The 27,257-nt window shown below is 38.8% G+C and overlaps 3 protein-coding genes and 2 non-coding genes across 5 annotated transcripts in view; 3 read left to right on the top strand and 2 right to left on the bottom strand.

Moving 5' to 3' along the window:
• Positions 1-428: 428 nt before the first annotated feature.
• On the top strand, positions 429-501 carry Trnar-ucg (transfer RNA arginine (anticodon UCG)). The gene has a single exon. It is a non-coding gene; the product is annotated as a tRNA-Arg (tRNA).
• Positions 502-7,110: 6,609 nt separating this feature from the next.
• LOC140941823 (adenosine receptor A3-like) lies at positions 7,111-7,857 on the bottom strand. The gene has a single exon (XM_073390831.1). It carries the CDS (start codon positions 7,855-7,857, stop codon positions 7,111-7,113), a length of 747 nt encoding a protein of 248 aa, XP_073246932.1.
• Positions 7,858-12,278: 4,421 nt separating this feature from the next.
• Positions 12,279-12,351, top strand: Trnar-ucg (transfer RNA arginine (anticodon UCG)). The gene has a single exon. It is a non-coding gene; the product is annotated as a tRNA-Arg (tRNA).
• Positions 12,352-19,140: 6,789 nt separating this feature from the next.
• On the bottom strand, positions 19,141-19,884 carry LOC140941824 (adenosine receptor A2a-like). The gene has a single exon (XM_073390832.1). The coding sequence runs from the start codon at positions 19,882-19,884 to the stop codon at positions 19,141-19,143; it is 744 nt and encodes a 247-aa protein (XP_073246933.1).
• Positions 19,885-26,903: 7,019 nt separating this feature from the next.
• The window catches only part of LOC140941825 (uncharacterized), a 3,830-nt gene continuing 3,476 nt past the window's right edge, over positions 26,904-27,257 (top strand). Inside the window, exon 1 of the mRNA XM_073390833.1 lies at positions 26,904-27,257. This exon is cut by the window's right edge and continues 2,364 nt beyond it. Within this exon, the coding sequence (XP_073246934.1) occupies positions 26,904-27,257 (354 nt within the window).

Consider the following 27,257-nt stretch of genomic DNA (forward strand, 5'->3'; position numbering starts at 1 on the left):
TACAGGGGGGACATTACAGTAGTCCGCTCCCCCCACCAAGAAAGAATGAAGACAGTGCTCATGCAAAATTTGGTGTTGGGGGGGGAGGTTGCGGGGCAAACAGGGTGTATAAGTGGGCAATGCAATGGTCGCGAATAAACGGCCGACATTTTCTTGTAAAAAAAAAAAACCTTAGTTAATACGGCCAAATATTTTTGGCCCATTGGTGATCGTAACAACGGAGTTCCACTTTATCGAATGTACTACATGTGCAGGCTGGAGTTATTTAGGTCATGTCCACACGCTGCCCATCGATGAAGTGTAGGCTTGTCACAGTTTTGACCTCGAACACAGCATAAACTGAAGACAAGTTAGAAAACATAGCACAGTGGGTATTTGTACTTCACGATTGTCAAATGTAATAAAGGAAATTCGACAATAAATGTCTTGGTCTCGTGGCCTAATGGATAAGGCGTCTGACTTCGGATTAGAAGATTCCAGGTTCGAGTCCTGGCGGGGTCGTGCACGCTCTTTTTTAATATTGGTTCTTCGTTTGACACGTCGCATTTACTTTTGTGTTAAGGTAAAAGAATAATTTTGGCGTGAATCTCATTAATTTACTCCAAAGTCGTAATACTGTTCAAAATCTTTTTTTCTTTTTTTCAAACTAGCTTTAGTCTATGTGCAACGTTCTGTTTGTAATCAATTTCAATCTTTCCCATAATTCTGAAGAACAGCTCGAGAAAAAAAATCAACCTACAAAAAGAAAATTACAAGCAATGTTTTCTAAAAGATTTATTCGCACTGATCTAACGTTTTCACTTCACAGCTAATGAAGACTTATCAACCAGCTAAAGACGAAGTTAATTTCACATTGTTAAACAGTTACCGTAACAGGTTTTTAACAAATAAAATTTCCATTGATAGAAAATCAAAAATGCCTATCTTAGTTTAAGACTACAATTGTAGGTTCAATAAAATACATTCCTCTAATGTGTACTGACTTTAGTCAACATTGAATCTAATTCTTTGATGACTTAAATTGAAAAAAGAAAAATCGTTTAGGGATTCATTTTTGCTTTTTCGCAACTTGTAAGAATAGAATCAGAAACGGTACTTTTCTCCAGAAGTATCTCATTTGACAACAGTCCTAAAAATCCTTGAATGCGATTGGCTAATCGTACGTTTGTTACAGGTTCAGCTTTTTGCGGTCGGTCCGATACGTAATCGGTTGTCAGGGTTGTGTTTTCTCGGCTTACGGAAGTTTTCGAGTGTTTGTAATACACGAGCAATAGCCACGAAACAGCTTACTTGGAACAGCTTGCTGATAAACGTCATGTATCAACAACGAGAGGCGGTTAACGGTAGAGAATTGAATTTTGTGTTTAAATATATTAAATTACCTTGAACTGTATCAAAGGAGAATTAGAAGCGATCTCCGCCCTTCAGATGAAATATTTGGGGAAAAAACACAAAAACAACGGCAGAAACCTCCCCTCTCTCCAAAAAAATTGATCAAAAAGTCTAAAAAAGATAGCCTCAGAAGTTCAAACCGTCTCGTTCGGCGTTGAGCTCGCGCAGATAAACGTTAAATTTTGTCTTTATGACGTCAACTTTTTTAGTCTTTCCACGTCGGGAAGCGAGATGAATCGTGTTGCATTTGGAAAGGAGAAAATTAAGACGTTCTTGACAAAATGAAAGCCTTTTTAATCTACATTAATGTGCTCTCAACAGTGTTAGGAACTTCGGCTGCCTCAGCAAACATTATTAAGCAAGGTAAGAGTTTATTTTTAAAAAAGGAATCTTCAAATTATTTTCATCTTGCGTAAGCTGGGGTAGAAAGGCGCATGGCGAAAGCAAAAATCGTTATTTTTCCTAGTGCCGACTATAATTCAGTTCGCTCTCTCAGTATCAAATGCTGTGCCAATGTTGCATTCCAAAACATTACGCACTAGCTAAAGTTGATCAGTATCAAAAAAAAAGTCATTTCTTTGATTCAAAATTTTCTCTTCATAACCCCTGCTTGCTGTGAAAGGTTACATTTGGTTTTATTTTACTTAATCTGTGGTTTCTTATTGTTCCAAATAGATAAGGACTCTTGCGCGCACCATCAAGATAGCATGTCACATCATAAAAACTTTTATAAACCTTTTTTTTGTCAGATTCACTTTAATCAAGGTAGATCGATGCAAAGTTTTCAGTCTCAAGTTGTTTTAGTCATATTTACCGGTTAAAATAGACCTGAATTATTACTAAAAAATAACGGGAAAAAAATTCGGTAAGATGCGAGGGGCTTTAGAAAGTAAGTGAAGGAAATATCTATTAAAAAGTAAAGCATTAGCGAAAGTGTCAGGTTTTAAATGGAGTTTGGGGCGTTGCCCTTCATCAATGGACTTAATAGTACGTTAGAACTGGTCCAAAGTGTTTATGACGCTATGAATTAAAAAATGATAAAAGCTTTGTAGTGCGCGCGTGGCTTTGCGCGCGGCCTACAGAAGACGGAAGTCGTAACTTCCCCTTATAAATTTGTATAGGTAATAGCATGATTTGTAATGATATTTGGCATAAATACCACGAATGATATTTCAAAATTGTCATACGTTATTTCACGAGCCGTTAGGTGAGTGAAATTTGAGACAATTTTGAAATATCACAAGTGGTATATATGCCAAATATGACGTAGGAATCATGCTATTAATTGTTTATACTACTACCCTTAGAAGGTAGGTATTTCAAATTAAGCTGAAATACCACTGCTCTAAGCCAATCAAATTGCAGAAATTTCTCATGTAGTAGTATAACTACAGTGAATCCAGTTCTCCTCAGTTGTGAAAGCTGCATAAAGCGATCACTCACCCTAACGTGAATGAAAACACAGAGGAACAGCTCCGTCGTCGTTTCAATTTTGTAGAAGACTTTTGGTAACAACTGAGAATGAGATAATCGAGGTCGACTGTTTTTGAATATTATTAAAATTCGAGCTTTAATTCATAAGAAATAAACCACTTTATACTGTGTATTACTTAAAGTAATACTTCATACTTATTTATCTCTGACTGTTTGCGTTTACTAGATTTTTGGGCAAGATTCCACTCTACATTAATGAACTGGACATGGCAGGACACATTTGATGTGATGAGTGTTATTTGGTTGACTGATTATTGCTGCATGGCTTTATACCTCACCATTCAGTACGTTACAAATATCATCACCAAATGCAGGTGAAGGTGCACACGCTTAAAATTAATACACATTTACAGCTATTAAAGAGTTACTAAACCCTGTTCGTCTTCGAAATAATTCATTTTCCCTCCTTCTCCCATGATAAAGTGACGACGTCATGAATTCGAGTCTTTTTCATGACAATCAACATTGCTTGGGGAAGAGGGGGCCGCCGCGGAAATAGGCCCTTACAACCAGTTCATATCCAGGTTTTTATACTGGGGGAAGTAGATTACGAGCTAACCTTGTCCGTCTCTTCTTGCGGCCATTCTTTAAAAACGACACATTTATATTACAGACACCTTTCTTCGTTCCAAAAATTTGAAATTTCATTGAATCCTTAAAACCTGACAACGAGCAACTCTGCAGCTTGCGCCACAGACGGAAATAACCTTCTTGTTAAGTCAGTCTGCGAAACAGTGACGAAAAAGTGTTCTGAGATGTAAAGTGTTTACCAACATTTGAGAACACGCCATAATTGAAAAGTTAAAAAAGCCATCTCCAATATGCTAATCAGGTGAAGGGAAATTCGAAACGTATTTCCAGCAATTCATTGGGCGCTTTCCAATCGACCCAAAATTCCGAAAATTTTGGTTGGTACATCCAATGGAACGGACCGCTTTGGTTTGCTCCGACCGAAATTTGAAGGTGCATGGTCCACTTTGACCGGTGGGAAGGAAATGTTCCTTTCCATTTGACCAAATTGTTGTCCCCCGTACCGCTCTTTTGTATCCTGCTTACAAGAACAATAACCAAACGCGCGGTGGCCTGGGTAGGGTCTGTGCAAACGTATATAGTCACAGTATCGTTCCATTGGGCACGTGGAATTTCCGAAATTGAATTTCAAACGGAATTTTGTTCAATAGAAAGCGCCCGTTGAGTCCGTAAGGGCTCATAAAAAGGATATCGGCTCTGCTTGGAGGACGTTACTAAGGCACCGGCAAGAGATCATAATACGACCTGTCCTATTATGGCTCACGGGGACCGGTTATTACGCCTAGGCGGGGGCGGAGGATTTCAGGCTAAACAAGGTGAAATTTAGCCGATCACACCTTTGAATGTTACTTCACCGAAGTGATCCCCCCTAATAACTTTTGATGGCTCTCGCGATTCTCCCCCCCCCCCCCCCCCCCCCCACCTCTCCCATGCCTTCATTTTCCAAGCAAATATGAGTTGTCCCCCCTCTTACTCCTTCCAAACTTTTCAGAGACACCCCCTTTTGGGTTCTCAGTTACGACTATTCCCCCCTTTTGTTCTCCCAAAAATCAAGTGATCCCCCCTAAAATCCACCTCCGCCCCCCTCCCACAGGCGATAAATATCGACCAGTCCTTAACCCAAGTACGATCACGTCGGCGACCCCAGGCTAACGACTCTGTAATGCAGACACAAGTCCTTCCCCCTCTCCTCGAGCGCCCCTCGCGTTTCCCTCGCGCCTAAAACTCCCTTTCCCTTTCCTTTCAAACGCCTGCCACGCAGGCACTGCGCTCGCGGTATGTACTGCAAGCTAACAGTGGCCCAACAACCGGTGGTTTTCAAAACAATTTATTTTCGGATCTTTTTTATTTCTCACAATTTATGCTTTTCTCTTTCGCTAATTCCGTTAGTTATTCTGTTGTATCTAACGTTTGCCTTACAGATTGCCCTGTGAAATTCGCAAACGCGGGGCAGAGAAAAAATGTGACTGGTTACGTCAAGAAAAACTACGCGAAGGAGCAGCTCAAAAGAAACCATGGACACCGAAACCACCTAAAAAGAAACGACCTAACAATTGTGGCAAATAACAAAAATAGTGGCTTTGACCGCATTGATATATGATTCATTTTTGATTCATGCTGTTTTCCAAGATATCCTTTGTAAACTACGTAAATAAATGTATGAATTGTTCTCATACATTGTCAAGTGAGTGGGTTTGGACTTGCAGCCAGGAATACGAAATTAAAGCTTCTTACCACTGACAAATTACCTTCGCTGAGAAAAAAAAATACTTCTTTCACTGCCGGATTATGTATCTGACACTTCTTTCTAGATCTCTTCACTACAACATCAACAACAACAATATATAAGTTTTATTTGCATATAGATCCCCAAATTCGACCAATTTTTCCAAATGTTTAGTGCTTCCCACTATACAAACGTCTGTAAAATTTTGCAACTTTAAAAGACGCTAATAGGTTTGTTCTTTTTCGACAAATCATTCAAAAACTTTGGGCAATGTTTTTCTTCCTGAGCCCATTTTTCACCGATGTCGATGGATTTTCACTAACTGTTCTAAGCCAACAATTGAAAAAATCGTTGAAGGGTCTATTGTGGAATGAAGTTCCATTCGCAGAGCTAGACGTTGATCAACTTCCGTTGATATTTTTTTAATCAAGGCCGGAAATATTTTTAGCTAAAGAAGTGATATTTTTATCTTTAAACACGTTCGAATGTTTTTGTATAGAGAGTGTACTTAGAACATAACAGACAGGCAGGTGTTTGTGCTAATGTTAATCCCTAATAAAAAAAAACGTTTTCCTTTTCACAATCTATTCAGATAAACGACAGCTTGGGCTAGAACAAATAACTAATCAACCGCGACAGTTTTGTTAAAATAAAATACGAGGGAACTATTAAAAAAAATTCGAAAGGTATTAACACAATTACCATTTAACAGAAAGTGTCTATTATTCGCCTTCTTTTTCCCACCCAATTTTTGTCGCGCCAGTAAGGAACCTAACATAAAAAAATTAAAAGCAATTTACCATAATTATCATACATTATCATACAGTCCAAGTTAAGAAACAGGGCACGATATATGAAAGCTATACGATATATAACCGAAATATGACAGTCAGTAGATGTGCTCACATTGTGGGTGGCGCCTCTTAAAACGTTCTACTATTGGTGTAGGATTTAATGGAGCAGAAACGAATTGCGGAATTGCACACCTTTTATGCATCCTACTGATGAACAGCTACGACTTTTAGATATTTCGAGCAACAACAATTTGCCGTCTGTCCTCTTTGAATTGAAATGAATGGACTCATCGAAAGGACTCGGTTAGCGATAACATACCCAGAGCTCAATTTCATGATGATCCTATTTACACTGCCGCACTGTCCAATTTTCTTGTGGCGCACTCTGCAGTTTGCAGCCATTCCAGTTGTCGAGTTTAAACCAAAATTAATACCACACTATCCTTTTCTATTTGCTTTTATTTTACAGTTTATAGTACACACAACTTGTGAAGTATTCAGTAACCCATTTGATGAATCAATGACCGTCGTTATCTTATATAATACTTAGCATGTTTTGAATAATTTAAAACGGTACCGTTGTCCTCTTGTTTACTCGGAATACCTTCTATCATACGTTTATCTAAAACTCGTTTGAAAATATTCTTGTATTTTCAGTGACACGCAATCTTAAATCAGTTTTCCGTGGACAAAAATCATCCACTGATTGTTGTTGTTGCTGCTGCTGCTGTGGTTTTTGTGTTTCTTCTATGACTTCTTCTTCTTCTTGTTTTTCATCTTCTTTTTCTTTTTCTTCTTCTTCTTCTTCTTCTTCTTCTTCTTCTTCTTCTTCTTCTTCTTCTTCTTCTTCTTCTTCTTCTTCTTCCAATTCTTCTCTTTTTTCTACTTCGTTCTTCTTCTTCGTCTTCGTCTTCTTCTTCGTCATCATCTTCTTCTTCTATTTCCTTTTCTTCCTCTCGGGGGTTTCCTTAGTCCTCGTCGTCGCCTTGTTTTTTTTCTTCTTCGTGGTCTTCTTCTTCTTCTTCTTCTTCTTCGTCTTCTTCTTGTAATTATTATTATTATCTATTTCTTTCAATCGTTCTATTTCTAAAAACAGCCAACAAGCAACAGTTTTAATTACAAGTTTTTCTTGCTCAGCTTTCCTGTCTTAATCCACAGTTGCCGGCAGTTCTCTTAGTTTTGAAAGGGTTTACGCAGTACGTCTATCATGGCCTGCCGAATGCGTCTCATCTTCCAGCAGTAAATCAGTGGACTCAGAGAGGAATTGAGTACAAGCAAATTCGTAGCGTGGAGGTTTCCTTTATATACCAAAAAGGGTCGTCGCTCAATATCAATTATTTTTCCGGCAATATTGAAACAAATCTGTGGTAGATAACAAGCCACAAATGTGAGATACACATAAAATACGCCGAATGCCGCTTTTCTCTCTCTTGCTGCATTTACCGCTTCATTCCTCTCTCCGCATTCAACTGGCACGTTTTGAACTTGGGCTGCGTGCTGTCGCAAGGCTAAAAAAATCATGAAGTAAAACAGGCCTGAGATGATGAGACAAATGAACTGAATGGTAACAAACAAAATGAAACTCTTGTTCTCTGGGAGCCACTCAAGAAATCGAAGCAACGGAAGGAAGGCACTCAACAGCCAAAATGAAATGACACCAGCAATGGCGCGTTTATGAGTTACCGCATCCTGGTATCGGAGCTGAAGGCGTATCACCAAAAATCTGTCAGCACTCAAAGCCACGATGCTAAAAAACGAAGCATACGTTAAGACGTTGGCCACGACTCTGTACGCTTTTAATACAGCTTCATAGTGATCAGGCCAAATGTGCGGCGGAGAGAGAATATTTATGATACTAACAAGGAGATAAATTTGCAGTGGCTGCGCTACTAAACCAACACCAAGGTCGGAGACAGACATACTGAGGAGCAATGTTTTCAGAGTTTTTCTTGGCAAGGAAGGAATATTTCTCAGCGCGAGTATTACTAAAACGTTTAGCACTACGGCGGTAAAAGCCAAGATGGAACCCACGATGCAAGCGACCAGTGTGTGGTAATAAAGTTCCGAGAAGTACATTCTTTACCTTGGAACCAGACGCTCTTTTCTGTCTCCTCTGTTAGTGAAAGTTCGTTTTACGTTTCAAAGCGATGAATACTTTTAAAATATATGATTTGTTTGTTTAAAACGAGTCAGCTATTTGAATGCTTCGTTGTTTCTCCTTTACACTTCCAAATGTTTGTACTGATACGCTCAAACGCACTCTTCAACGATGAAAAGCGATTATTTTTCCCACTATGATTCACTTGTTACTATGCCTATATACATGAGCCAAACCATGTGATAGTGCTGAAAAAATTGACGGATATGATTATTAATGACTATTTAATCTGACAAGAAAGGGAAAGGTCTTCCAAATTGTCTATGATGGTCCACCAGTGACGAGCGAGAAAAATAAGAACCGTCAATTTTCGGGGTGAGTTTTGTCAGTATTGGCGTTGGCCATACTGTTTTTCTTTGCACTTATAAGAGAACGAGAAAATTAATTTGATGATAGAGGGAAAATTGAGCCTACATTTAATAACGACGCTGAACAATTTGAGGTAAAGGATCAAATTACGACAACGCCAGCATTAGTCACTTCTCCTCTAGATACAAATTTCGCCCCTCCCTGCTTAGATGGTCCGGCAGGTGTCTTCTTTCTCCCGTTTGATGTAAAGAAAGAAGTTAATTTATGGAGAAAAAAAGGAAAGCGAACATTTTCGAAAACTGTACGTGCCAGCAAGTTAACATGACAAGGAACTGACTGCACTGCAGATAAACAATGCTCACCTTGATCGTAGCCGCTGTTGACAGCAAGAAGCGATAAAAAATTGTCTCATTCACAGTGCAGAGTTGACAGAAGCAAATAGCTCGGTTTTCAGACCTTCCATTAAAAGAGAGACGGGAATAAGAGAAGCGATCATCTAGCAACGCGAGAAACGGCTTACTATACCTTATTTAGCGCTTAAACTCAGATATATAAACAAAACACATACACAAAGTGGAGTTGAAAAGTCTTTATTTCAATTTTGTCTGACATTTTCTCCGTTCTATCTCGAGGACATGAAAAATTATTACAGTCTTGTAATTTCACGCACCGTCAAACAGTTAATTATGCGAGTTTGCAAGCCCAAAGTTGAATACAAATTAGCTCTACAGGAAAGATCGAAGATTAATTAATTTCCATTCCTTACAAATCGCTGTGTATTTGACTCTTTTTGTCTTCAATAAAGTTTTTAAAACGGTATCTCTCGTGTGGTTTTATTGCTAGTAATTATTAGTCGCGTGTTTTAATTGATCCTTGTTAAGTTATTTAAAATTGTTTATATAATATGTCAAGATGCTCCCTTGGGTCTTTCTTGTAGAGCTAATTTGTATTCAACTTGGGGCTTGCGAACTCGCATAATTACTGATTAACGGTGCGTGAAATTACAAGACTGTAATGGTTTTTCATTTCCTCGAGAGAGAACGGAGAAAACGTCAGACATAATTAAAATAGAGAGTTTTCAGATCCACTTTGTGTATATGTGTTTTGTTTATACATATCCGAGTTTTAGAGCTAAATAAGAAGACGCTAAAAGATTTTTAAAATACATTTAAAAAACATTTAGAAAAGTGACGGACGTTTCCGCGCTACGTTACGCCATTATCAAGTTGAAAAGTGAAAAAGTATAAAGTGTAAAACAAATACATAAAATTTGAAACAACACATAAAATATTTGCGGGTCCAATGGGTATAATTCCCAAGGTAAGAAACAAAATAAGAGAAAAAAAACAATGTACGAAAGTGTCACGTAAATAGTTTGGCGCGAATGGAGTCGGCTTGCGTGTTAAGAGAAGGCTTGATGTCCTTTCTGTGTAACATCTCGTAGGCTAAGCAATCAAACTTGCTGTTACATTTCCTCAGAACTTTGAAAAGATGGTCAGTCTTTGTTCTGTCGTTGCCATGCTGTGTTTCAAGGTGTTTCCCGATGGCTGAATAACGGTGTTGAGTTACGCGTTGATGTAAGAGTCGCGCAGTGTACCCGACATAATTTGCATCGCACAAATCACATTAAAATAAGTATACAACGCATTGAGTGTTGACGATCGGGGGCTTGTTTTCCTTGACACTTAGGGTTTGTGACAGTTTTCTGCTTGTAAAGACGGGTTTTACGTTAACATCGATCTTGGCTCCCAGAGAATAGATATCTTTACGTACGCGATCAGCTGATCGCTGATCTTTAAAGGGCAATACTATGTAAACAGATGGGTCTACTGAAGGCACGGTGTGTATTTCTTCATCTGGTTCCTAGCTGAACATATTTATAGTGGAATCGACCAATGTTTTCGGATAGCGCAGCTTTGAAAACATGGTGCGTAACTTGTTGCATTCTTTTGCGAAACCTTCTTTGGCCCCCTCAGCCCCCGATCGTCAACACTCAATGCGTTGTATACTTATTTCAATGTGATTTGTGGGATGCAAATTATGTCGGGTACACTACCCGACACTTACATCAACGCATAAGTGAACACCGTTATTCGATCAGCCATCGGGAAACACCTTGAAACACAGCATGGCAACAACAGAACAAAGACTGACCATCTTCTCAACGTTCTGAGGAAATGTAACAGCAAGTTTGATTGCTTAGCCTACGAGATGTTATACAGAAAGGACATCAAGCCTTCTCTTAACACGCAAGCCGACTCCATTCGCTCCAAACTATCACGTGACACTTTCGTACATTTTTTTTTCTCCTATTGTGTTTCTTACCTTGGGAATTATACCCATTGGACCCGCAAATATTTTATGTATTGTTTCAAATTTTATATATTTCGAATATATTCGTTTCACCCATTATACTTTTTCACTTTTCAACTTGATAATGGCGTAACGTAGCGCCGAAACGTCGCTCACTTTTTTAAATGTTTTTAAAATGTATTTTAAAAATCTTTTAGCGTTTAACTTTCTGATCAAATCATTTTCGAAATCTCTCCTGTTAAATAAGAAGACATAAACTAAACTGAAATGAAGACTTTTCAACTCCACTTTGTGTATGTGTTTTGTTTATACATCTGAGTTTAACCGCCAAATAAGATATAGGAAGCCGTTTCTCGCGTTGCTAGGTGATCGCTTGTCTTATTCCTTTTCAATAGACGGTCCGAAAACCGGGCTCAAGTTACTTTACGCAAGCCGAGGCAAACCTATTGTGCCTATTGTAGTATTCGCTCATAAGTAAACCTATCCACTTATTAGTATACAGGAACGCATTTTTGTCGAGTATCCTTATTAGTATGGAGGAAGTCAAAAATTAGTATGCAGGAAATCCAAATTAGTATGCAGGAAGTCCAAGGGAAGTCCAAAAAGGGGCTTATCCTTGCTGAAGCCCTACTACTAATGACGTAATATAAATGAATGAAAAGACGCTAACAACTTACGTCACAACGAACATAGAAATTCGCCACTCTCGCATTGCTTCGTAATAAACGTTTTGTGCCCCCTCCCTCCAGACCTTCCCCAACGCAACATTGTTTCCAATTTCCCCCGGCTATTACAGGGGGGACATTACAGTAGTCCGCGCCATGCGAGAAAAACGAAGGCAGTGCTTATGCAAAATTTGGTGTGTGTGTGTGTGTGTGTGTGCGGGGGGGGGGGGAGGTTGAGAGACAAACAAGGTGTATACGTGTGCGATGCAATAGTCGCGAATGGTTCATTCATAGGTTTTGTTCCTTCACGAGCTTTGGCCTTGTAATGGTAATCTCACTTTTGGTTTTCTAAGTCATATGCCATTGCATGGACAGGTGATATTGTGGATCAATTATGGTTTCTGGGTAGCTGACCACCTACCCCGCCCCTAACTCACAATTTTGCCCTAGGTGAGAAGTAAGTGTTAGCTAGTGTTGATGTTGACTTAAGGGAGGGGTAGGTGGTCAGTTACCTAGAAAACTAAATTGATCAGTATTACCTCCTACAGTGGAACCCCGCCTTACGGCCACCTCGGTTATTACAGCCACTTTTCTGGTCACCCAACAAAACCGCCATACATTTTCTTGTAAAAAAAAAACCCTCGTTAATACGGCCAAACTTTTTGGCCCATTGGTGACCGTATTAACGGGGTTCTACTTTATCGAATGTACTACATGTGCAGGCTGGAGTTATTTAGGTCATGTCCACACGCTGCCCATTGATGAAGTGTAGGCTTGTCACAGTGTTGACGTCGAACACAGCATAAACTAAAGACAAGTTAGAAACGGCATAGCACAGTGGGTATTTGTACTACATAACTGTCAAATAATAAGGGAAACGCGAGAGTAAATGGCTTGGCCTCGTGGCCTAATGGATAAGGCGTCTGACTTCGGATCAGACGATTCCAGGTTCGAGTCCTGGCGGGGTCGTGCATGCTCTCTTCAAAACTGGTTCTTCGTTTGACACAATGCATTTACTTTCGTGTCGAGATAAAAGAATAATTTTGTGGTGAAACTCATCAATTTACCCGAAAGTCATAATACAGTTCAAAATCTTTTTTTTTTTTTTTTTCAAACTAACTTTAGTCTATGTGCAACACTCTGCTTGTAATTAATTTTAATCGTTTCCCATAAATCTGAAGAACAGCTCGAAAAAAAATCCAACTGCAAAAAGAAAACTTCAAGGGATGTTTTCCAAAAGTTTTATTCGCACAGATCTTAAACGTTTTCATTTCAGAGAAAACTGAAGACTTATCAACCAGCTTAAGACGGAGTTAATTTCACATTGTTAAACAGTTACCGTAATAAGTTTTTAACAAATAAAATTTCCATTGATAGAAAATCAAAAATGCCTTTATATTATAACATTTTCATTTGCTTAATATCACAAAGTATTTGGGGAACATCAATATAGTCATCTGTTTCCTGAAGATATCCACAGGAGAACGTTTTTTATTTTGGATTGAAATTGAGATTTGCTCAACGACTTAAGAGATTTAGGTAGACCGTTCCATATCAGAGCACCAGTTCTCGCAAATGATTTTTTCATTTTTTCCGTTCGAGAGTACTCAACATAATAATGTTGGTTTTGACCTGGTTCTATTAATAATAGTTATGTAAATCGGTCGTTGGCCTGAACTTGCTTCTTCGATTACCTTGAACAGCTTGCAGATAAACTTCATGCATCAACAACGAGAGGCGGTTAACGGTAGAGAATTGAATTTTGTTTAACAGGGGCGGATCTAGGGGGAGGGTGCAGGGGGTGCGCCGCCCCCCCCCCCCCCCCCCCCTGAGATGACCTGCGGTTTTCTAATACAACTGGTATTCTGCAAAAAAAAAAAATTGGTTAATTGGTGTTGAAGTAGAGCAAGAGACGAGTGCACCCCCTCCTAGAAAAAATCCTGGATCCGCCCCTGTTTAAATATATTAAATTACCTGGAACTGTATCAAAAGAGAAGCGAACTTCGCCCTTCATATAAAATATTTGACGAGAAACACAAAAAACAACGGCGGAAACCTCCCCTCTCCCCAAAAAAGTTAATCAAAAACCTCAGAAGTTCAAACCGTCTCGTTCGGCGTTGAGCTCGCGCAGATAAACGTTACATTTTGTCTTTATGACGTCAATTTTTTTTACTCGTGCCACGTCAGGAAGCGAGATGAATCGTGTCGCATTTGGGAAGAAGAAAATTAAGATGTTCTTGACAAAATGAAAACCTTTTTAATCTACATTGGTGTGCTCCTAACAGTGTTAGGAACTTCAGCTGCCTCAGAAAACATCATTAAGCAAGGTAAGAATACTGTCTTATTTTCGAAAAAAGAATCTTCAAATTATTTTTTTATCTTGCGTAAGCTGGAGTAGAAAAGACGCAAGGCGAAAGCAAAAATCGTTATTTTTCTTAGTGCAACCATAATTCAGTTCCCTCTCTTACTGTAAAATACTGCTACAAAAAGATGTTACATTCCAAAACATTGAGAACTAGTTAAAATTGATCAGTGTCAAATTAGACGTCATTTCTTTCATTCAAAATTTTCTCTTTTTAACCCCCGCTCGCTGGGAAAGGTTAGATTTGGTTTGATTTTGCATAATGTGGGGTTGGCTATTGTCCCTAAAATGATGAGAACTCTTGCGCGCACACTCAAACTAACATGCAAGTATGCAACGTCACATTATAAAAACTCTTTTAAACCATTTCTCTTGTCAGATTCATTTTAATCACGGTAGATCGATGCAAAGTTTTCAGACTCAATTTGTTTTAGTCATATTTTCCGGTAAAATAGACCTGAATTATTACTTAAAAAAAAATAACGGAAAAAAATTTCGGTAAGCTGAGAAGCACTCGATCTAGAAAGTAAGTGAAGGAAAAAGTGCCATGTTTTATACGGAGTTTCAAAATGTTTTGGACGTGGCGCTTCACAAGTTGACTTGCTAGTACGTTAGAACTGGTCCAAGGTGTTTATGACGCTTAAATTAAAAAATAAAGCTTTGTTGTGCGCGCGCGGCGGCTTTGCTCGCGGCCTACAGGAAACGGAAGTCGTAACTGCCCCTTATAAATGTCTACAGCGAATCCAGTTCTCCTCAGTTGTGAAAGCTGAATAAAGGCATCACTCACTCTAACGTGACTGAAAACACAGAGGAACAGCTCCATCGTCGTTTCAATTTTGCAGAAGACTTTTGGTAACAACTGAGAATGAGATAATCGAGGTCGACTACATTTGTATCATTACGAAAATACTTCCTTTTATAAGAAATAAACCACTTTATACTGAAGGATAAGTAATACTGCATGCTAATTTATCTCTGACTGTTTGCGTTTACTAGATTTTTTCTCAAGATTCCGCTCTACATTAATGAAGTGGACATGGCAGGACACGTTTGATGTGATGAGTGTTATTTGGTTGACTGATTATTGCTGCATGGTTTTATACCTCACCATTCAGTACGTTACAAATATCATCACCCAATGCAGGTGAAGGTGCACACGCTTAAATACACATTCACAGCTATTCAAGAGTTACTACAATCCTGTTCAAAACTCTTGGGACGCTAACGCAATAGCTACCTTCGAAATAATGTATTTTCCCTACTTCTTCCATGGTGCAGTGTCGACGTCATGAATTCGAGTCTTTTTCATGACAATCAATATTACTTGGGGAGGAGGGGGCCGCCGGGGAAATAGGCTCTTACAACCAGTTCCTTCCCAGGCTTTTATACTAGGGAAAGTAGATTAAGAGCTAGCCTTGTCCATCTCTTCTTGCGACCATTCTTTAAAAACGACACTTTTACTGATTACAGACACCTTTCTTCGTTCCAAAAATTTGAAATTTCTAGAATCCTTAAAACCTGACGACGAAAAACGCTGCACCTTGCGCCACAGACGGAAATAACCTTCTGGTTAAGTCCGTCAGCGAAACAGTGCGGAAAAAGTGTTCTGGGTCGTAAAGTGTTTACTTAGATTTGAGAACGCGCCATAATTGAAAAGTTCAAAAAGCCATCGCCAATAGTGCCAATCGGGTGAAGGGAAATTCGAAACGCATTTCCAGTAATTCAGTGGGCGCTTTCAATTCAAGCCAAAATTCCGGAAATTTCGGTTGGTACAGCCAATGGAATGGAACATTTCGGTTTGGTCCGACCGAAATTTGAAGGTGCACGGTCCACTTTGACCGGTCTGGTCATTTTGGTCGGTTGGAACGAAATTTCCCTTTCCATTTGACCAAATTGTTCTCCTCAGACCTTCTCAGTACCTCACTTTAGTATACTTCTCACAAGAACAGTAACTAAACGTGCGTTGTTTTGGGTCGGGTCTGTACAACCGGAGTCACAGCAGCGTTCCATTAGGCACGTGGAATTTCCGAAATTTCAAACCGGAATTTTGTCCAATAGAAAGCGCCAATTGAGTCCGTTAGTGGCTCATAATCTGCTTCGAGGACGTTCCTAGAGCACCGGTTATTATTTATTGCCAGGGGTTGGGGGGGGGGTAGGATATTGGGCTAAACAATGTGAAATTTAGCCGATCCCCCCTTTGAATATTATTTCACTGAAGTGATCGCCCCTAATAACTTTTGATGATTTTCGCGATCCCCCCCCCCCCTCCCATGTCTTCATTTTCCGAGCAAACTTGAGTGGTCCCCCCTCTGAATACTTCCAAAGTTTTCAGTGATCCCCCCTTTTGGATTATTAGTTACGACTGATTGCCCCTTTTGTTCTCCCAAAAATCAAGTGATCCCCACTAAAATCCTCCTCGTCCGCCCCCTCCCCCCCCCCGCCCCCCTCCAGGCGATAAATAATGACCGGTCCGTAACCGACGTTAGATTACGTCGGCGACCCAGGCTAACGACTCTGTAATGCAGACACAAGGCTATGACCCTCTCAGGTTTCCGGCATGCACTGCAAGTAACAGTAGCCCAGCAACTGCGGTTTTCAAAGCAATTTATTTTCACATCTTATTTATGTCTCACAATCTATGCCTTTCTCTTTCACTAATTCCGTTAGTTATTCCGTTGTTTCTAACGTTTGCCTTACAGATTGCCCTGTGAAATTCGCAAACGCGGGGTAGAGAAAAAATGTGACTGGTTACATCAAGAGAAACTACGCGAAGGAGCAGCTCAAAAGAAACCATGGACACCGAAACCACCTAAAAAGAAACAAACTAACTATTGTGGCAAATAACAAAAATAGTAGCTTTGATCGCAATTATTAAGGACAAACGCTTTCTTGTTATATTATTTCGTATTTGATTCATGCTATTTTCCAAGATATCCTTTGTATACTACGTAAATAAATGTATGACTTGTTTTCATACATCACTCAAGTGAGTGAGTTTGGACTTGCCCCCAGGAATATGAAACTAAAGCTTCTTACCACAACAAATTACCTTTAGTGGGTTTCGCTGAGAAAAAATACTTCCTTTAATTGCTGGGTTAGGTATCTGACATTCCTCTCTAGATCTCTTCACAACAACATCTCAACAACAATAATATTACCTTAATATTGCCTTATTTGCATATAGATCCCCAAAGTCGACCAATTTTTCCAAACGTTTGGTGCTTCCCACTTTCCCACAATACAAACGTCTGTAAAATTTTGCGACTTTAGAGGCTAATATGTTTGTTCTTTTTCAATAAATCATTCAGGGACTTGGGGCAATGTGTTTCTTCCTTAGCCCATTTTTCACCGATGTCGATAGATTCTCACTAACTGTTCCAAGTCAACAATTGAAAAAATCGTTGAAGAGTCCATTGTGGAATGAACTTCCATTCGCAGAGCTAGTCGTGGATCAACTTCCATTGAGATTTTTTTAATCAAGGCTGAAAATATTTTTAGCTAAAGAAGTGATAGTTTTCACGTTCGAATGTATTTGTATAGAGAGTGTACTTAGAACATAACAGACACGAAGGTGTTTGTGCTAATGTTAATCCCTAATAAAAAAGACGTTTTTGCTTTTTACAATCTATTCAGATAAACGACAGCTTGCGCTAGAACAAATAACTAATCAATTGCGACGGCTTTGTTAAAATGAAATACGACGGAGATATTAAAAAATTTCGAAATGTATTAAAACAATTGAAACCTTTTGACAGAAAATGTCTATTATTCGCCTTTTTTTTTCCACCCAATTTTTGTCGCGCCAGTAAGGAACCTTACATTAGAAATTAAAAGCAATGTACCACAATTATCCTACATTATCAAACAGTCCAAGTTAAGAGACAGGGCAAGCTATATGGAAAGATAAACCTTACGATATATGAGCCATATATTTATTTTATTTTATTTTATATTTTATTTTAAACAATATTTATTCAGGGGTGCCCAGTCCAGCGAGGCTAGTTTGAATGGGGCCCTGATGAAAAGAAAGCTAATTTGTCAAAGAAGACTAACATGTTTACAAAACCACTAACAAAAGCGATTCGATACATACTAATGAAACCCTTCTCTCTAGCAATCGGCTGGAGCTTTCTCCATGACCTTTCACACACGTTTTTAAAAAGATTGAAACTACTATGAGGTGAAATTGCATGTCAAAAGCGCTTCGTTTTCTACAGTTAACGGTCAAAGATCAAGATTGTCCATTTTTTACTGAGTTTCTAACCACAAAAATATCATCCCAAAATATCTCAATAACTCTCTTACAAATTTCGCTTAAACTTCACGAACATCGAGGCCGCTATTGGAGGAAAAAGCTCCCGTGAACGATTTTGGAAGAACAGTTCCCAGTCCCGAGATATACTGCAAGTAAAATAGGTAATAGCGTCATTTCGTTGCTATGACAACTCCGATGTCGTTGCCACCCTAATCATAACAAATTTTCGTCTTTATCTAATACAACTGTGGTGGCAGTTTTTCCAAATCTTTGTTTATGGCGACATAGTTAATGCTTAAACTTGGGAGGTATTGACCCTGAAAAAACTCTATCGAGCCACCTTACAAAATTAAAAGAAATGTACCATAATTTATCATACATTATCATACAGTCCAAGTTAAGAGACAGAGCACGATATATGGAAAACTACACCTAACGATATATAAGCAATATATCAAAGTCAGTGACTGTGCTCACGTTGTGGGCGGCTCCTCCTGAAATGTTCTACATGTTTCTTGGTATAGGATTTAATGGAGCCGAAACGAATTGTGGAATTGCACACATTTTCATCCTACTGATGAACAGTTACGACATTCAAGCAACAACAATTTGCCGTCGGTCCTTTTTGAATTGGAATGAATACATTTTTCGAAGGGAAAGGTTAACGATAATATACTCAGAGCTCAATATTTCATGATGATCCTATTTGCACTGCCCCATTTTCCAATTTTCTTGTGGCGCACTCTAACGTTTGCAGCCAATCTAGTTTTCGAGCTTAAACCAAAATTAATATCACACCATCCTTTCCTATTTGCTTTTATTTTACGGTCTATAGTACACATAACTCGTGAAGTAATCAGTAACCAGTATGATGAATCAACGACCGTCGTTACCTTAACTAATACTTAGCATATTTTGAATAATATAAAACGGTTGTTCATCTATTTACTCGGAATAACCTCCATCATACGTTTATCTGAAACTCGTTTGAAAATAGCCCTGCATTTTCGGTGACACGCAATCTTATTATTATCTATTTCTTCCAATCGTTCTACTTCTAAAAACAGCCAACAAGCAACATTTTTCTTTAGAAGTTTTTATTGTTTGGCTGACTCTTAATCGGCAGGTGCCGGCAGTTGTTTTAGTTTTGAAAGGGTTTACGCAGTATGTTAATCATGGCCTGCCGAATGTGTCTCATCTTCCAGCAGTAAATCAGTGGACTTAGCGAGGAATTGAGTGCAAGCAAAATAGTAACGTAGAGGTTTACTTTATACCCCAATGAGGTTCGCTCAGTACCAATTACATTTTCGGCAATATTAAAACAAATTATTGGTAGGTAACAAGCCATGAGCGCTAGATACACATAAAATATGCCCAATGCAGCTTTTCTCTCTCTTGTTGCATTTATCGCTTCATTCCTCTCTCCGCTTTCAACTGGCACGTCTTGAACTTGAGCTGCGTATTGTCGTAAGGCTAAAAAAATCTTGAAATAAAACAGGCCTGCGGTGATAAGACTGATGAACTGAATAGTAACAGTCAAAATGAAAAATATGTCCTCTGGGAGCCACTCACGAAGTCGAATCAACGGAAGGACGGCACTCAACAGCCAAAATGAAATGACCCCAGCAATGGCGCGTTTATGAGTTATCGCATCCTGATACCGGAGCTGAAGGCGTATAACCAAAAATCTGTCAGCACTCAAAGCCACGATGCTAAAATACGAAGCATACGTTAAGACGTTGGCCACGAATCTGTACGCTTTTAATACAGCTTCATAGTGATCAGGCCAAATATGCGGCGGAGAAAGAATATTTACGTTACTAACAAGGAGATAAATTTGCAGTGGCTGCGCTACTAAACCAACACCAAGGTCGGAGACAGACATACTAAGGAGCAATGTTTTCAGAGTTTTTCTTGGTAACGAAGGAATCTTTCTTAGCGCGAGTATTACTAAAACGTTTAGCACTACGGCGGTAAAAGCTAAGGTGGAATTCAGGATGCAAGCGACGAGTGTATTGTTGTAGAGGTCTGAGTGGTGCATTCTTTTCCTTGGAACCAGACGCTCTTTTGAGTCTCCTCTGCCAGTAAAAGTTCAGCCGGTTTACTTTCAAAGCGATGAATACTTTAAAAATATATGATTTGTTTGTGCCTATACAGATACCCCAAACCACGTAATAGCGCTGAAAAAAAATGACTGAAATGATTTTAAGGATTGTTTGATCTGTAATGGTCCACTAATGACAGGCGAGAAAAATAAGAACCGTTAATTTTCGGAGTGAGTTTTGCCTGTATTTGCGTTGTTCATTTCGTTTTTCTCTGCATTTATAGGAGACCGAGATGAATTATGTCAAATTTGGCAGTACAGGTGTGTTGGGTAGTTTTCAGCCGAATCGTGCTGTTTTTAAATTAAACGCCCACTAAAAATATGTTACCGACCAGTATTAAGTTAAATGACGTCCCTCAATATACTAAACACACCACCAGTCATTTAATGTGTTATTGATATATTCCTTGATAGTCCTGATCATGAATTGGCTGGATAATCGTGGCGATACGGACCGATAATACTACGGAAGTCACCTATCAAAAAATTAATAAAGGCGTTATCTTTTGTTGTAATAATCGTATTCCCCTGTTCCTGTTTGAGCTTGTCTGTTTAACGATTAACAAAACTTTATCCACCTTGTTCGTTACTGGTCTTGGATATTGCCAAGCTTTTTTATATTGTGCTATAAAATGCTCGGTTCCATTTTTTTCTTCTTAAAAGGTCACCACTGAAAATGCTCAGATGACGCTTATCATACAGAGCCATTTAATTTATTCTAAACGTTTTAGAAGTGTTAACGTAACAAAAACAAATAAGTAGTTAAGCAAGGTTAAAGACGTTTATTGGATGGTTTCAGCTGAACTTTGCTATTTTTAAATTAAATGCCCAACAAAAACGTTATACATATCACGAACTGAAAAGTAAATGACGCCACTCGCTGGAAGCAATATACTAAACGCATCATTAATAACACAATATATTAGTTACTAATATATATCTCCTGTCAATTAATGTTCATGAACAAATTAGATGACCATTTACAGTTATTTCGAGAAAGGTTGTCGGGAAAAGTGCACGCGACAATCTTAAAAGGCACTGTGGGTGGTTTTGAGTTCTCTTTTTTTCAAAGAAATTTGAAAGAATTGGCACAAAAGGCCATGAAAATGAAATGTGTTTGCGAGTGCTAATGGAAAGCTACAAAAGTAGGTTCGACAGCTGCAGTCGTCAGGAACAGTGTATTGATCATATCCCATATTACCTTTCGGGATTGTCGCGTGCACATTTTTTCCGACAACCTTTCTCGAAATAGATGTATACGGCAATACGGATTCACCTGTTGTAAGTTAATAAAGGCAGACCTTTTTGCTCTAAATATCTGTTTTTTCAACAATAATCAGAACCTTACACTTTGCATGTTAAAGGTCCTGGAAGTTGTTGACTAGACTTGTTTACATTATGCTTTAGTTTACGCTCTAAAATGCCTCAACTTATTGTTCTATTTTTCTACTAAAATGCTTGATCTTCCCCAAAATGGGCACTAAATGTTCAGATAATTGTCATCACATAGGTAATTTTGCAAATACAAAACGTATATGAGTGGTGTAGCAGCGTATTTCGTTGTGGCCCAACTAGACCTTTCCATGGTTTTTTAACTTTTGACATGGACAAGTTAGGGATAACTTGTCGACACCACTGAAAAAAAGCGTTTTAAAATTAGTAAAACTGCCAATTTAAAAGTGATTTGTTGAAAACTTTTGACATGGACCAGTTAGGGAAAATCAGCATTCACCGTTGAAAAGGGCGCCTTAAAATTAGCAAAACTGCCAAATCTGGAAGTGATATACGCCTTAAGCGAGCGAAGATATTGAATAGCTCAACAAACTTGCGAGTAAAAGTAAATCTTGTGGCTAAATTCATGCAAAGTGCTTATTTATGGGTTATTTTCATGTAAAGCACAAAAAGTTACCATTTCTCGCGGTTTGAACCTGATTTCTATTTCTTGGTAAAATCCAAGATGGCGGCCAAGATGGCGACCATGGTTGGTGACTTCGCAAGCCTCAGCAGCGCCACCACCCATAAAATATACCCAATCTTGTTAAGAAGATCAAAGGTTTTCCACCTAAGGTAAAATCGTTTCGAAATACTGCAAGATATCAAAAACTCCGGGGAGGGGTTCCATCCACCTCCCCCGTCCCCCCCCTAGTGGTGGTATGAGGTATGTCTTTGCGTGTACGTCCGAGGGTTAAAGCTTCTTTGATCAAGAAATACCTTGATCCGACAAATAATGGAAAATGGCAGTATTTATTTGACGACAGTTTAAAAATGCATGGTGGGAAATTAATTTTCTCTTGAAATCTACACAAAGACGACATTCCATTGTTAAGTATAAGTAATCCCTTTGTCTGCGAGGTGCTATCAACTTGAGCGGAGTTGCATTTCTCTGATGTTGCAGCCATTTCCGATGCAAATGTTGGCGACCGGACTATCTGGCTTAACTCTCCGATATGAATAGAAAACCGGCCCGTATTCCACAAAGACTGGCTGGGTCATGGTGTCTGAAAACTTTCTCATTTATTAGATGAGGGTGGGAACCTCATCGGATATGATGTGATGACGTCGAATTTTCAGGAATTAAATAGGTTAGATTTTTGTAGTATCGTTTCAGCTGTAATAGGCTGCACAATGAACCAATGAATAAATAACAATTATTCACCGAAGTGGAGGTGGCTAGTCGTGGTAATTTACCGAATTGCGAAGCAGTGAGGAAAATATCCACGCCTAGCCACCGACACTGAGGTGAATAATTGTTTTAGTATATACTAAAACAGTGAGATAATTGAGCACAAAAATGACGATTTTTAACTCAAATACTGTTGCCAACGATTACAATTTTGGCGCGTAATGACCGGGCGGCTGCGGCTGTCGCTTTTTCTTGCCGACAATTAAAACTTTTGAAGGCATTTGTTTAGCTCTTGCGGGGAAATTTCTTCAAAGGAGTTGTGAATTCTTTCTTGTATTTAAAATCATTCTATAAAAAAAGAATAAGAAATTTAGTTTTAAGCTTATTTATGAACAACTCAACTAAATAAAGTAAGCAAGACTTAAACTTAATTTGCATTTGTAAACAAAAAACTTTTTCACCGGTTTTATCGATAAATACGTGTCAAAAAGACAAAGCTTTACCTGTTAAAACTTCCAATCCGAACTTCGTCACCTTCTTCGTGTATTTCGGAAATAGCTTGCTTGATTAGTTGTGAAATTTCTTTGTTTGTTTACGGCAGCAAACCGGGAAGGCATTTTACTCGCAACTTACGCGAGTTTGACGTCGCTCGCTCGGAGCAACTGGAGGTGAATCAGTGAATAGTGCAGGATATTTACTGATTGAGTAACCAATCAGAGCGCGCGAAAAACACTATCCACTGTTTTAGTATATACTAAAGTGGATTATACTGAAGGAGTGACCATAACTGATCTAACATCTGTAAGTAAAGTTTATAATTTTATTTGTAAGTGGCAACTAAAGAAAAGAACTTCTACACCCATCGGACGCCAAGAGAAGTGGCTTAGAGACCTTCAAGTTGAAAATGTAAGTGATATAGATTGGAAAGAAGCATACACAATCGCCTTCAAATGTACGGCATCAACCAAATTAAGAACCTTTCATTTTAAGTTCTTACATCGGACGATTGCCACTAACGATTTTTTAAAGAAAATTAACTATAGCAATCTGATAAATGTTTTTTTTTCCAAAGAGAAATAAAAACTATTTCTCATCTATTTCTGAGATGCTCTGCACAGTAATTTTCAAGGAGTTATAATAACTCCTCTAGTGGGGCTAATTGAAGTTATTTTTTGGGGAGTTATTTTAACTCCAAAAAGGAGTTTAAAGAACTCTTTTTCAGGAGTAAAAGTGACCCCAGATATTGAGGAGTTAAAATAACCTCAAAAAAGGAGTTATCCTGTACCTTAAATTTTTACTCCACTTTTAGAGTTAAATTAACTCCAAAAAGAGTAAAAACAACCCATGTAAGGAGTGAAAGTGACCCCATTTCGGAGCTATTTTAACTCCAGACTGGGAGTAAAAAGAACTCTTTTCAGGAGCAAAAATGACCCCAAATTCGGAGTTAAATTAGAAGTTAAAATAACACCAAAAAAGGAGTTGTCCTGTACCTAAAATTTTTACTCCTTTTTGGAGTTATAATAACTCCCTGCAAATTACGGTGTGCAACAAATGTTTTTTGCAACGATTTTAAACAATTTTTATTCAAAAGCGCCTCAAGAGTAATGTTGTATTAACCGATCTGCATCTGATAGGGCTCTTTAAAGTTGCAACCTCCACCGCCATCGATATCGTTCTTCTTCTTGGGAGATTTCATATCTACTCGAGCAAATTAGCTGGAGCGTCTGCTTGGATGTCCCTATTTAAGGGTAAGCTAAATTCCGTCATTGAGATAGAAAGACAGGAAGCACTTCGTTGTAATTCTTTGACAGCCTTTTCAAGCAAATGGAAACTATTCCTTATTCAAATTTGTTGGCTTACACCTGTTACCCTCTAGCTAATCGCTTTGTTAACCATACGTGTCCTGTAAAGTTAAACCATCCACCCATTTCCTCTTTTTCTTTTATTGACAAAACAGAACCATGTAAGTAGCTAAGCGAATTCGAGCGCAATACTAAGCCTCAGATATTCCATGTAACGGTAAGTTCTTTCCCTTGTTGTATATATAATCATGTAATTATACAGGTCTGTATTTCTTTTTTCTTCTTCTTCTTCTTTTTTCAGTAATATGTATACATTTCTGTGCTGTAATAAACCATAATATAATAAAAACAAGAACAACTACAACAAAAATAGGTCTAATTGCAAAAAAGCAGCTTTGCACGTGTAGCACACTTTTTTTGTACATTTCTTTGCTTTTGTTTTGCACGACTACAACGTGAAACTTCCAGAAACTTCTTAGTGACACGTTTTATGGAGGAAATGTCTTACGTGTTCTCGATCTCTTTTTTTTCACTGCCGCTCATTTTTACCTTGCATTGATGGCCGCTAGCTAGCATCGCCTACATTCCCTTTTTCTCTGTCTTTATCTTGCTCTATATTCCAAATTTGTGTACATGACAACTAATCTAAGCTTAATACTTTAGACAACACCGATACAGAAACAATTTCTGCTTTCCGTTTCGTCTTTATTGACTCTTTAGTTGTCTCTGCTTTACAAGACGCCAGCGGCTATGCGATTTCCCGCCAAAATAACCTCGAGTTGCATTTGCGTTGCCATACCTGTTGATTGAGCTATTTTACATTGGTGGTCTTCTGGTGCGGGCGGACGGTCGGGCGGGCGGGCGTACAGTCACGTGATTACCAAATTTTCTCGGATGGGTAAATTACTTCGTTTTCTTACCCAAGGTGCTTCGCGCGCGAGAACTTCGCTAAAAAAAAAGAAAAGTGCACCTAGCAGACTATGAATTATGACTATGAATTATGATAACTTTTTCTATCTAGGAAACCGAAAATCACCAACTTCATTCAAAAATGTACCTGGATAACGAAGACATTTTATAGCTTTAAATTGAAGCAGACCTACCAAGATTTGTAAGAGAGGCATGAAATCCAATAGATTAAAATGAGATTTTTTTCCGATATCATAAAAGTGATCCCGAACTACAAAGTTCCTACGTAGTTTTCGGAAGATTCCATTTTGGCTTGCTCAGCCGATAACGCTTTAGCCCCCCAGCCTCTTGCTGCCGTTGACATCAATACCCGAGAAAGAAAACAACGAGAGCAAAAGACTGTCTCCCACCTCGAGTGTGAGTAATTTGAGTCTCAGGCCGTGTCGCTATCTTTCAACGGTAACGAGGAGTTCAAGCCAAGGTTCAGTCGATGGCTTCAGACGGGAAAGGTTGCAGAGATTTGCGACCTTTGATTCGCTCTCGGTACAAAGAGGTCTTGAAGCAAGATAACAAATGGAAAGGAGAACTATCGTGTGTTACCTAGGCTGAATTTGGCGATTTGGCGATTGCAGCAGTTGGAGCGAATTTACGGCCGTTTTCCTTCGGTGGATCAGTTGGGCCGCTTCGCTGGAGTGCCCAGCCTTGGTAAACCTTTATATAGAGAGAAAACCTTTTACATAAAAGCCATAAACGGCCATAAATCGGCCCGTGGACCACACGGGAGAGACGTAACACACATTTTAAATAAGGATTTCTAGAGGAAAAAAAAAAGAAAACCTAAAAACTGGAGTCCTTAGCGCCCTATCTAAGTATTTATCTTAAATGTTCTGGCAATGTTCAAAGTGTTTGAGATGACCGACTTCTGCATCCGCTCAAGTACGCCTCGTGCTCTCGCTCCAAGTAGCTTCCTCACCGACTTCTCTAGGTGTTTAGAGTAACCACCCTGTACGTCAATTATTACGTTGTACTGTTCAACCCTGTAACCAATGTACCTCTGCTTCAGCTCCCACATCAAGGGCCCATACTTGAGTGTCTTTTCCTCATCTTTCTTAGCTCTACTCTCGATCCATGGGCAGCTCATTTCAATTGTGCAGACTTCTTTTCTCTCGTGGCTGACAAGTCGCGCGTCGATCCGATTTGCTCTAACTTCGTTGTGCTTATTATTATTATTATTATTATTATCATTACTATTATTTTTATTATATTATTATATTATATTATATTATTATTATTATAGTACGAGTCGAGCTTGTCACGGTACAGTCACGTTTTCTCGGAGGCAAAGATAATTTCTTAAAATGTTTAAAGCAGCTTTTTTTTGGAATTGTTTATAGCCAAAAGTATTATTATTTATAAGAAAGACTGACCGAAGAAAATTAAAACCTAGACGCAAATGGACGGAACAAATGAATGCCGATCTTCTAAGCTGCAAACGAGAGGCCGTGGCTATGACACTATTGGAACAACCACCGCTGGATGGTAATGGGAGGAAAAAAGGCTATATCAGAATTATGAGTGAGCTCTGGGATGCGAAAGGATATGGAGATCTCGGACTCTCAAGCCAGAACTTACGAGATCAAGCAGCTAGACTTGAGAAAACGCTAGAAGAGAGCTCAGAAAACCTATCGTGGGAGGCACAGACGGATGCAAATTCAAGAGTTCTCGCTCAAAGAATCGTGTCTACGGATGCTCAAATCGGAGCGAACTCGAGAGGCTTTACTTCTTTTCCCCTAAATACAGATTTCTCTATTCTTGAAGAA

Source organism: Porites lutea, chromosome 6 (genome assembly GCF_958299795.1).
Source record: "Porites lutea chromosome 6, jaPorLute2.1, whole genome shotgun sequence".
Taxonomy (NCBI): Eukaryota; Metazoa; Cnidaria; class Anthozoa; order Scleractinia; family Poritidae; genus Porites; species Porites lutea.